We start from the raw sequence: 12,208 nt of genomic DNA, 5'->3' as shown, positions 1-12,208 counted from the left end.
AAACTTTAATATAAGTTTAACATAACAGCAAATGTACAACGTTTCGACAAGGTTTTGTCTTCATCATGTAACCTTATCGAAACGTTGTACATTTGCTGTTATGTTAAACTTATATTAAAGTTTTTCTTCATTACCCATTAAAGCCGTCTCCAGCCATTATTAAGGTGTCACATTGCGCCTGCGAAAGTTCGACACAGTCTTGTAACAGGTAACACACAATTGTGATCAGCCAAAATCAACAGATTGCGATTGTCCGTTTCTATTATAGAATGTGGTTTACGATTTCTAGTTGGAAGTGTTTAAAATTGGTTCCACTCTCTGCTAAGAACAAATTTGAGATATTTGTGGCCTGTTCGCAATTTCTGCTGCAATCTACCGACTTCCATTCATCCGAAGGCTTGCTACAAGACTGAAATATCCATCATATGTCTTCTTTCAGGTCTAGCCGAGTTTCATATATAATGTGATTCACTTCAAAGGGATTATTTAGATAACATTATGTGAGTTCACTAAAGATAGCATTAACTTGTAAAAACTTATTTTTATGAAAATAAACTAAGGCTAGCGAATAACGGCATTTTATAATAATTCTTTTGCTTATTCATGGCTATAATATTATAAATTCTGGTCATTTTTTAAAGGATTTGTACTGTGTATGTACATCTTCCTACTCGCTTTTTCCTATACTTTATTGTAAAGAAATATTTACAGTTTATTGAAAAGAAACGACGGTATGCCACGTTGGTGCTTTATGTAAATTTCCATATACATAACTTACAAAACAATTTCATTGTGTTTACTCTGTACACATATTTTCTAGTCCTTTGTCATGATATATGGAGTTCGAAAGTAACTGACATGAATACCATAAACATACGAACAATATGTTTATGAATAACATTTACGTAGTTGATAAAACACTTCCTTAGTAGAAGGAAATTGTATGTTTTATATTCAAATTTAATAATGTACCGATAATAACAATGATAAAAGAGTTATTAATATTTGAATATTAAGTTTATTTTTGAACTCCAAGTTTAATAGTTTTTAAAACTTATCTATCATGATATATAATTGTATGAGTGAAAATAAGTGTTTAAAACTATTCTTCCATAAGAAACAGCAGTTTTACTTCGCGGGTTTTCTTAGGAGGTTAAACGTTTTCTGAGACAGTGCTTTTGCTTCTTATGACAGCAGTGAGTCTTAGCCTCTGGCTTAGTATGTTTTTAAAACACGCTCGAATTGTGTTCTAGTTTAACTATCTGACTAATCTTTACAAATATATTCCTCATAGTTACACAGTATACATACTTTAATTATTACACAATGCATAGCAGTTTCAAACCAGGAGTGAAAACCAGAAACAAACCACTTAGACAACTTCTCTAAATGTCTTGTTTTTCTAAGTAATAAGTTTGATGAAACATACAAATGTTTAGGAATTATTGTTCGTTCCCCTTACAAAACGTTAATAACATCAAATAATTGATTAAATATTAGAAAAATTCAAAGCATTTTGAGCAATACTGTTTTGAAAGTTATCTACTTTACACGTTTAGATTTTCCTATATTAGTCTTGGATTGACTTATCTCTATACTTGCTTGTTTTTACTGCACAGTGTTCGTGAAGGTTTGAGTGTAAGGTTTATTATTAAAGTAAGTACATTCTCAGCATCAAGGTGAAGCTCCACGATTACATTTATGATATTTACTTTAAATACTGGATCGACTTGAATTTGGATATTTGCTTATATTTATGATATATTCATCCTTCTTCGGATTATGAACATAAATCTGAATTCGTATATAAGTACTTTACAATATATTTTCTTTTCTGTTCAGGTTATGAATATAGGAATATTTGATAAGTAGACCTCTATGATCTGTGTAAAAATATGCATGGAACTGAAATCTTTATATTTGTGGTATGTTAAAACCGTTATGATAAACCAGTGAAAAAACGAGATTTTAATATCATCAAATTTCTTGGGAACGGCTGGAATCTAGATATTAAATATATGTTGTTGGTTTATCGGGTGGAATTTGGATCAACCAAAACTACTGCAAGCTGTAAAAGCATTATTGCTGAAAATATAAATTAAGCACACACACATATAGACGATGCATTTGCTTGTATTCGAAAATGGTGTTGAAACCTACAAAATTCTTTATGTCTCTTGTTTGTTTGTTTTTAAAGTAAATCTAGAACTGCATATTTTAGGAACGTTTTCCTTAGAGTAATGTTGAAATGATTATAAGCTGAGGGCAGTTTATTTTAACGTATACATATCAGACAGTTTTTAAATGAGTTATATGAATAATTAGCTTGTTTCTTTCATCGAATATCTTCGCGCAAATATGTTCAAAGGGATCTGTGTACATCGTCCCTAATTTTGAACAGTTAGACGAGAGTGAAGGTAGCTAGCTAGTCAATAGCACTCACTGACACCTCTTAGGCTACTCTCGTCTGCCCAAACAGTGGAATTTGACAGTAACTTTTATAGCGCATCAATGGCCGCATAGTAAGGAGTGAGATTTTTCGACAGTGGGTCCCGAACCACGAATACTCTTATTCACACTCCAGGGACGCGCTGACCAATAGGCTTTCCACTGTAGATAACCTCATAAATATTTGGAATTTATTTATTTATTGAAAAAGCTTACATCCATTGTGGAGCGTTATTGCGATATGATTTGTTTATTCTGTAGTTTTGCTCTAAAAACAAACAACGGATAGCCCGGCACGGGAAAATGAACCAGGATTTTAGTGTTGTAAGTCTGTAGTCTTATTGCTGTCCCACCGAGGGACACGATATAAATATTAGTTGTTGTTTTTTATACAACTGAGAGATAGATAATACAACTAAAGAAAAGTTTACAAATCTCTTATTTTCCACAACGTTTAATAAATGATTCAAAATTTGTTTATTAAACATATATACCAATCATGGAATTGAATGTAAAGTAAATAAAGCAATTTCACGAGGGAAAAACTTTCAAGTATCATTGTAGAATCATGTGTCCAATTTTTAAACTTTTGTACACAGTTCTTTTTTCTGCTTATATTTGTAATGTTTTGATTACTACAGAGGTTGAGTAAGTTATATTTAGACAAACTTGGAACTTCATGAAATCGTAGAAGTCCTTGTCACCAAGTACAGTTATGCTCTAACTGACGACCATACAATTTGACTATAACCTTGCAGTGTATTTACCATTTCAGGAGGCTCAATCGTAAGGATATCCTGTCAAAAGCACATCTTTTTTTCTTGCATGCTTTCCATAATTTATCTGGTTTACGAGGACAATAATTCCTAGCGCCCATTTCAACATTCTCATCACCCAGAAATCCATAGGTACTACATCCGGCGATTTCACTGGCATGTCTTGTATAGAGTAGCATGAATACCAATTTGATTCTCCAGTTACTTCAGATATGCCATGGTTAAATTGATATGTTCAGGGAAGCAACTTGTGTCGCTTTTCCAGATAGAGATCCTTCTTTATTATGTTAGATACTGTTTCTCTAGACACTTGGACGCCTTTTGCTACTGAACTTTATGTTCATGGATTCCCACCTGTTACAAGACATCATACTTAGCTTACCGCGGACGGTATTGTTCTGGTACCCCACATTTATCCATATTCCTATGTTTTCAAATGCCATTAAATATATGTCCCAGTCTTCGAAACTGTAAATCACCAATCTGAGCACAACTTTAGGATCTGAGTTTATGATTATTATATGTCGAAAAAGACTTACATAGTCTTACCAAAAGCGATTAATTTTCAGTAGCATCACACTACTTAAGAAACTAAATGACAAACGACTTGAAATCTTAGTTCTGATAAATTCATTTACATCATGACGTTACATCGACTGTTGTCACATGATTTACATATTCAAATTTGTAGTCAACTCTCGTTTCATGAAAAGCCAAAACATACGAAATCTTAAACATCTCCAATGAAATAACCATTAGTTTCTATCTTCTCCGATTTTTTAATTTTTTTATATTTACTCATCCTCAGTTACAAGTACAATATTAATTGGAATATAATACGATGTTCATTCATTTGATGTTATGACAAAAGTCTCTACAAGCTCAGTATACTTACATAATTATTAGCATTACCGAAACAACTTAATTTCATAACGTTGCAGCCATAAATAAAACAATCTGATTATAAAGTGTACTTTGTAAAGTTTGTTTCTTTATTATTTTTTGTGCGATGCTACACAATGGGTAACATGTGCAAAACTGTCTCTAGTTTTAAAAAGGCTGGGCTAGAATGAAGGCAGCTACTCAAAAGCCCACACAGTCAGCTTCTGAGTTACTCTTATCTTACTGAAAGTAGGATTTGACAATTACTCTTATTTTGCTCTCACAGCATTAAGGTGTGGATCCCATTTTTGTGGAAATGTGGCTTTTAAAAGTACCGATAATGTTTTCAAAGAGAAAATACTCTAACATGACAGGTATTGAGCATTCCTTATTTAAACATAGCATTGAACTCTTTCTGATATGTCTAAAAAAATTATAAAAACATCTAAAGTCATTAACGAGAGTTAACGCCACCCATTCATTTCATCTAATCACACACTGGATAAATGCTTTTTAACCTACAGAGAAAGATTCAATTAATCTAACGTTAAGCCCCTTAATTAAAATACATTTACAGTAATCTGAATGTCAAAAGAAGTAACCACATTTGTTATACCAATCTATCCTTCTGCCATGTTAGATACGAAGGGTGGCAAAGTGAAGGAATCGTTATACATAATGAATAGTTTATGAATCGCAAGACGAATTGACTGCTATAAAATATCTCAAACATTATCAGGGATGTCGAAATTTTGGCAACAGGGAAAACTTTAAAGCATCATTTACACACGCAAAGTTGATGCATGAATGGTAAAGTACCGAGCTTGTAGGTCACCCCTTTTGTACTATCTGGGAAATGCTATACACCAATCTTATATTATTATAAATCATGCTAAGTGTGCCTTCATTGATGTGGCATTCATTACCTAGTTTGTCCTATTTATTTACTGTTATGAGTCCGGGGGCACTGTACAGTAGCACGTGTGGTGCTGCTGTAGAAGTGAGTGGTGAGCTTATATGTTCCTTTGTAATATTTATCCTATAAAGCCTTTGGACATAATAAACTTAATTGTGTTCTAACAGTTCAATGTCAGTGAATATACTGTTCAATATTAACCTGATCACTCATGCATTCCATCTTAAATATTTCCCTGTTAAACACAATCCTGATGTAACTAGTTATTCCTGAGGTATAATATAGTGACATGTTTAGTAGTTATACATCTAATACAACTTGATCACTCATGCATTCCATCTTAAATATTTCCTTGTTAATCACAATCCTGATGTAACTAATTATTCCTGAGGTATAATATAGTGACATGTTTAGTTTTATTGCTAATACACATCTAACAATATATATAATGCTGTAGTTGGTCAATTTATGGCTGGAAAGGTATGTAATATCCTTTTTCAATGAAGAGTATTAATACAGAGAGACAGTTCAATGATGTAGAGCCAATGTCTACTGTGGAAGTAAAAACACTCGCACAACAGAGCGATTAAGACAGTAACTGGTTCGAAAATATTGCCTCAAGCCATCAGTAGCAACGTTTCATCACAAGATAACAGCCGTGGTAGAGAAAGTCTTTGTTATGAAGCTGGACATGTCTCTGGGATAATAAACAAGAATTTGAGATTAACGAAAGCTTCCATGTCTTTAGGCTCGAATCAGAATCAATGACTGTCCTCTTGAGAAAGATGTGACAGTAATCTCATTCGATCACGTGACAGTAAAACCCAGGAATGCAACAAACATGGACATTTGTGCCTTTGTTCTCTTTGAGCATGTTCTTCGATGTCAACGTACATGTACATTAGAGGGGCTATGAAAACTTATCAAGAGTCTAGGATTGTCTTTGCCATCTTTCGAAGAAGCTTGTTATAATGTAGAATATTAACATTATGTCATTTTGAGCAAACAACACAGACAGAATGATAACCAAGTACAACAGAAGTGTACTTGCTCATCTCAGGTGCGTAATATGTAGCATGATGTACGTAAAATTCAAGTAGGTTACACACACAGAATGATAAATAAATACAACAGAACTTTACTTGCTTATCTCGGATGCGTAATATGTAGCATGATGTACGTAAAATTCAAGTAAGTTTAGGTAACAAACTAATACGAATAGTCTTGTAGCCACATATACATATAATATAAAAACATTCTAAATATAAAACAATATTTCGTTTCGTCTTAGAATTCTATGAAAACATATATCAGAAAAATGATATTCATTTGTACTAATAACTAGAATTATGTAACTAATAAATGTTTCATTGAATTCAAGTAGAAAATTTTCCATTTACAATATCCTTCCGCTTATTTTCGTCGTCCCAATGGAAGAGCGATAAATCTACAGGTTTACTACTCTAAAATCCGGGTTTAGATTCCTCGCTGTGGACACAGCAGATAGCCCATTGTGGCTCTGCTATAAACCGAACGTTTCCTCAATATTAGAGATTATTTTGGGGTAGCAAAATAACACGTTCCAAAACTCACTATTATAGTTGTGAATTAATAACTTTCGACTGTTGTATTACACAATGTCAATGTATAGTTTAATACATTAAATATTTGATCACTTCATTGTGCTACAGGTACCTTATAATCGTTAGATTATTGAATTAAAAATAGCTTTATTAATCAGCAACTGCTGTTAATCCAGGAATAATTATGCTTCAAAATTTCAAAGTGTTAAATTTTCCACTAAAAATACAGTAAACATGCATGTGTACTTACATTATGTAAGTAGAAGCTCCAGATAGCGGCACTATTATAAACTTGTATGTACATTTTATACTTTTCACTATATATATATATATATATGAATAACAGATAATGTGTTTTGTTCAAGTTAACTATGTTCCCTGCTATAAAAGAATGGCATATATTTTTTGTTGCTCACATTAGAATAGTGGTCAAATTTTATTAATCTAAGTTTTGATAAAAACTAAAACTTTTCCTGGTTTGACTATTTTTACTCGTGGGCGAAACTTCAAACGTTTGAATTCATTTCTTAATTACTTTGATGTTGTATTAATTAGATCGGCTGTATTGTGAAGAGATAGATCTAGGAGATATAACTCGGAAAAATTTAACTATGCATTAATTTTTGAAAATTTTTTATGCTCTCAATGTATAAAGCAGCCGTGACAAAATTTAATCCAAAATTAAAGTCTATCATTGCTTTGTAAGAAGAGATAAATTGCCATTAAAATGTTTTAATTTCGTTTGAAAGCGGTATGTAATTCATGTTAAAATCGAACTTACAGGTTGAACTACCATGTTATTTGTATTATTTCACCTGACAAAGAACTCTCTAAAGACCCTAAACTTCTGGATTAATAAAACCTTTAAACATAGTGCTTTAGCCTGTAATTTGTTTTAAGGTATCACTAATTCTGCAGACGTTTTTCAAAACAAATTTTTCGTTATATATATAATCAATAAGTGAATAACACAGAAATGCATAGTGCTAATAAAAACTTCCACAAAGGGATGTCCAGCTTATTTTCTCTTGTGTATCTACAGATAATTCCGCTTATTTAGAATGAAATATATGTATAAACTTGACTTAGTTTTCTTCTTATATTTGTGCATCTCTAAACAAGTCATCTTATAGTTATATTCCAATGTGTTGTTTTTCTCTTCTACTAGATATGTTTCATGAACTTTTAGTAAATATGATATTATTTGACGTAAAGTTTCTATTGTTTATAATTTGAGAGTAGATTAACAATCGTATTGCATAATAATTTGAACTGTTGAAGCTTTGCTCTCTTTACCTTTGTTTAATGAAGTAGATATCTGTATATACAATATTTTCGATACTTTAAAATCATAATACTCTTCGTTAGCAAGCTTTCCTTTAAATTGTTTGCAGTATTGTTTTTTTTTTGGATATTGTATTATACGACAGTTTAAGTGTAAACGTATAACACATCATTAAAGACAAAACAGCTTCCAACATTATCTAAAATATAGAATCTTAACATTTATCTTTTCTCTTCAGTTGCTCAGAATATACTACAAATGATTTTATCATATATAAGTAATACTAACTTTAAACATTTATCAGTCGTTTGAACAGTGTCCATTTGTTTCTATTGGGCGTATTAGATTAGTGACTTGGCAATCCTGTGTCTTTTTTCTAAATGTTTTTGAACACAAGTTAAACCGCAAGTACACTTCAAAACTTATCAGTAACGATATATTAAAGTGACTATTGCGAAACAGTAGAACTGTAAGTGAACATATATGTTTGTTAAAATGATCAAATAGATATGAAAAAGGTTTTGGTTAGTTATCTTATAAGGTTATGAAGTATATGAATGAGACTCAAAAACTCAAAATGGGATAAACTTCAGGAAAACGTAAATATCCAACTAAACCCTGTTGCAGTTAATGGAAGCTGAATCAATGAATTGCATGGTAATTCAAAAACGTTTATTGGTCTCAGATTCCGACATTCGTGGTATATTTAGAAAATTCTATCATTCACGCGGCTTAATTTTACAATAATTAAAATCGGTTATTTAAGCAGAAAAATTTCAGTATCTTACATCCTACTCTACTCAGCTTCCAGGTATTGGTATTAGTTAATGTAACAAATATCGCGCGCAGCATACATAAATCACTCAATTCCTCTATTTCAAGTATTTTATGAAAAGCGTATGTATAGTTCAGGATTGTTACGTAAACATTCAAGGTTTATAACATGTGTCAAATTTGTTCTATTCTAAAAAGAGTTGTTTAACAAAGTACTAATCACTACTTATATGTTTATTTTGTGCTTTATTATTTCTACTGATATTGATTTTTTTTCTAACAGACTTTTCACCTGGCTAGCTGGAGCTGGTTATTAGCTGGTTTGACCAACTTCCCTTGTTTCTTTCTTTTTCGTCAAATGGATTATCAGAATCAAACCGTCTGTAGAAATGTGTTGTATGATGCTCCTGCTGTCTTTCTCAAAGTCTATCTAACAGCTGTAGTTGTGCTTGTCTTCATCATTCCCTTACTGGTCATCAGTGTTTGTTACACCAGAATAATCCAGAAGATATCTCAGAAGGCAGAAGAAATTGTCTGTCAAACAACGTTCGGGAATGGTGCACGTCCAGATGGATTTGCATTACAACGTTTACCAAACAACTGCTTATCCCGAGCTAAGCAGAAAACTTTGCGAATGACGTTTGTGGTAATTACATCTTTTCTGCTCTGCAGCTCACCTTACTGTATTGTTGAAATGTGGAGAATGTATGGCAATGCCACCTACATGAGTGCCATGACTTATTCTATCCTTGCTGCCTTAGCTGTTTCCAACTCTTCTACAAATCCTTTTGTCTTCCTCTTCTTTCATTGCAGTGTAGGCGTTAGACGTCCAGCTAGGATCCTCAGTAGACAGCTTAGTAATTCTCCCAAGTTCAGGCTCTTTACGTCCAAACTTCGCCATCAGAAGGAAGTCTCTTGTCCTCAACAAAATGATATTTTTCTTGATGTAAAGTCCAGAGATACATCAATGGCCAGTAGCTGCTTCAACAACAACACACGTTACCAACTGACCAGAGTGCAAAACCGTCATCGGAAAGCAAAAGGTTTCATGGAGACGCAGCGGCTCTGAATACATGTTTTCAAATTTATATGTTTTCTGATCTATCCGTTTGCATGCTCATCATCGTCTATTTTACACCCCCCTCAAAAGCCTCTGAATATGAAATTGTGATTGGTATGAATATATTAACATAACCTGGATTTGAATACATTAATGGTAACAACACTAGATGTTCTTTATATGTGTGTGTATATATATATATATACTTCCTGATTTAATCTGCTTATATATGATGATGTTACTTATTATGCCTAAGCGTTTAACATCCTTCCGTGTATAGAAATTGAATAAAGTTTAATCTCTAAATGTTATAGTGACATCAGAACCTCTGAAAGTAAAGGGTGTCCAATTAGCATGAGCTCCATTAGATTTTAACTCAGTCCTTTGCAATGTTCTTCCTTCATCAATACAATAAAAACGATATAATTTCATTGTATAGACCACGTTTGGAGTATTGTGTTCAGACTTGGGTTCCTTACCTTAAGAAGGACATTAAATTGTTGGAAAGGGTTCATAGGAGGGTTACTAACCTTGGATTGAGAGGTTTTCATATGAGGAGAGGTTGAAATCTCTCAAATTGTTTTCGCTTGAAAAAATAAGAGTTAGGGGATCTTATTGAGGTGTTGAAGATTGTAAAGGGAATTGATAGTGTTGATCATCTTTTTTCATACTTAACAGTGAGAATAGTAGGACTAGGGGACACAAATATGAATTTTAATAGGGTAGGAATCATCTTCAGCTAAGATAGTTTAATTTTTCTAACAGGGTGGTTGGCCTTTGGAATGGGTTGCCTTCAGATGTTGTGGAGGCAGTAAATGTAAATGAATTTGAGAGAAAGCTTGATAAGTATATGAATAATGAGGGCTGGCTTTAAGATTTTTAAAAAAGTTATTCAATAATAGTATTAGTTTAGTTTAAAGAATGGGACAGCCGAGATGGATCAATAGATCTTATGTTGTATATATAAAGAGGGAGAAGCGCATGTCTTCTTGCTTAAATTATCCATTTATTAAACAATGTTCATAAGTATATAGATGTGTGTGTGTGTTTTCTTGTAAAAGATGTTACAGTCTCACATAAAATTTCTATTCCATATAAAATGATATATATATATATATGTGTGTGTGTGTGTATGTAACACTTGAATAAAAAAATGTTACAGGTATTCGTTGAAGTTGATTCAGTGTTAAAGCTAAAATACGATAATATCATTCTCATGCCTTTAATGTTCTCGATGTACCTTAACATATGACTAAGAAATAAAATAGTTAATATCTTAATAGCGACTTTTGGCACCATTATTTCTCATTTTCCCGATACGATATAGTTTTATGCTGTATGCTTCCTTCTTGTTGTTACATATTACAATTTCAAATAACCTAAAACTGAGTTAAATTATAATTTAGGTTTAGTAGTTAAATGAATGCCGATATATATGCAATTTATTATCTTTGGCAATAAGATTGATACACACGGTTTTCTTTTTTAATACAAATATATTTTAATATACAAACAATATTACAATTTACAATAACGGTTATTACCAAATAGTTATTATAAACAATGATTTATATACAAAAGTTTTACAGACTTACAAACAACATATAAAGTCTTCCTTCTGGTCTGAAACTTTCTTGATATCTTATCGAGTGTTCATGATGAGCGAATTAATTTCGAGTTGATGTAGGTACAATTCACTTAATAGGGAACTAGCTAGTTCTATGGTGTTCACTGATCACACGCCGATTTTTTTCTATCGATGACGTTAGGTAATGTTTTCGTAAAAGTACTAATATCCGATGTGAATTCACTGAAGTTAAATGGTTTGTAAGGTTCGAAACTTGTAAATGTCCCTGGTGAAATATCTGAAGTGTCCCGATTAATAAGCGTTATAACAATCACAGTTATAGCTTCTGAACCAATAATATATCCTGTTTTTAGGCGTGTCGCATTGGTTATATTTGTAGGCGTGTGGAGAGTTTCTGGAAATTTCAGGTTACGCAATAATACAAACGCTATACTAGCGTTTACGTACACACTTATATTGTTGATTTTTAGACTCGAGAGTTTTCTACAACTTTAGAGAATAGATGGGATTTTCGCTATACAGATTTAACAATATAAGTTGTGTACATTTCTAAACATACATCGATATTAAAATAAATATATAATAGTAAATCCGTCATATTGTAAATGAGTGTTATTAAAATGACTCCAATGAAAAGACACTACCTTAATTTCTTATAATAAGGTCATGACTTGTTTCTACACTATAATTCTTTACAGGTATGATTTATCTTCACCAACTATTGTGGATGTATTTGCACAAGCACTCACGTGACCAGTACGCTCAGTAAAAAAATGATCAATATACACATAAGTGCAACCACTAAACTTCTCTTTAAACTGAAAAATGACACCAAGAAAATATTGGAAATAAGTACTAAAATGTTAGTAATTGTGTGTTTGTTTTTTTTTTTTTTT

The 12,208-nt window shown here is 32.2% G+C and overlaps 1 protein-coding gene across 1 annotated transcript in view; it reads left to right on the top strand.

The window, feature by feature from the left end:
* Positions 1-10,331, top strand: part of LOC106460706 (mesotocin receptor-like) — a 19,133-nt gene extending 8,802 nt beyond the window's left edge. The window contains exon 2 of the mRNA XM_013920444.2: positions 8,948-10,331. Within this exon, the coding sequence (XP_013775898.1) occupies positions 8,948-9,733 (786 nt within the window). The 3' untranslated portion in view covers positions 9,734-10,331. The remainder of the gene's footprint in view (positions 1-8,947) is intronic.
* Positions 10,332-12,208: the final 1,877 nt, after the last annotated feature.

This window comes from Limulus polyphemus, unplaced genomic scaffold (assembly GCF_000517525.1).
Source record: "Limulus polyphemus unplaced genomic scaffold, Limulus_polyphemus-2.1.2 Scaffold35, whole genome shotgun sequence".
NCBI classification, from domain to species: domain Eukaryota; kingdom Metazoa; phylum Arthropoda; class Merostomata; order Xiphosura; family Limulidae; genus Limulus; species Limulus polyphemus.
The sequence above is the reverse complement of the archived record's forward strand: the minus strand, read 5'-3'. Positions and strand labels throughout refer to the sequence as shown.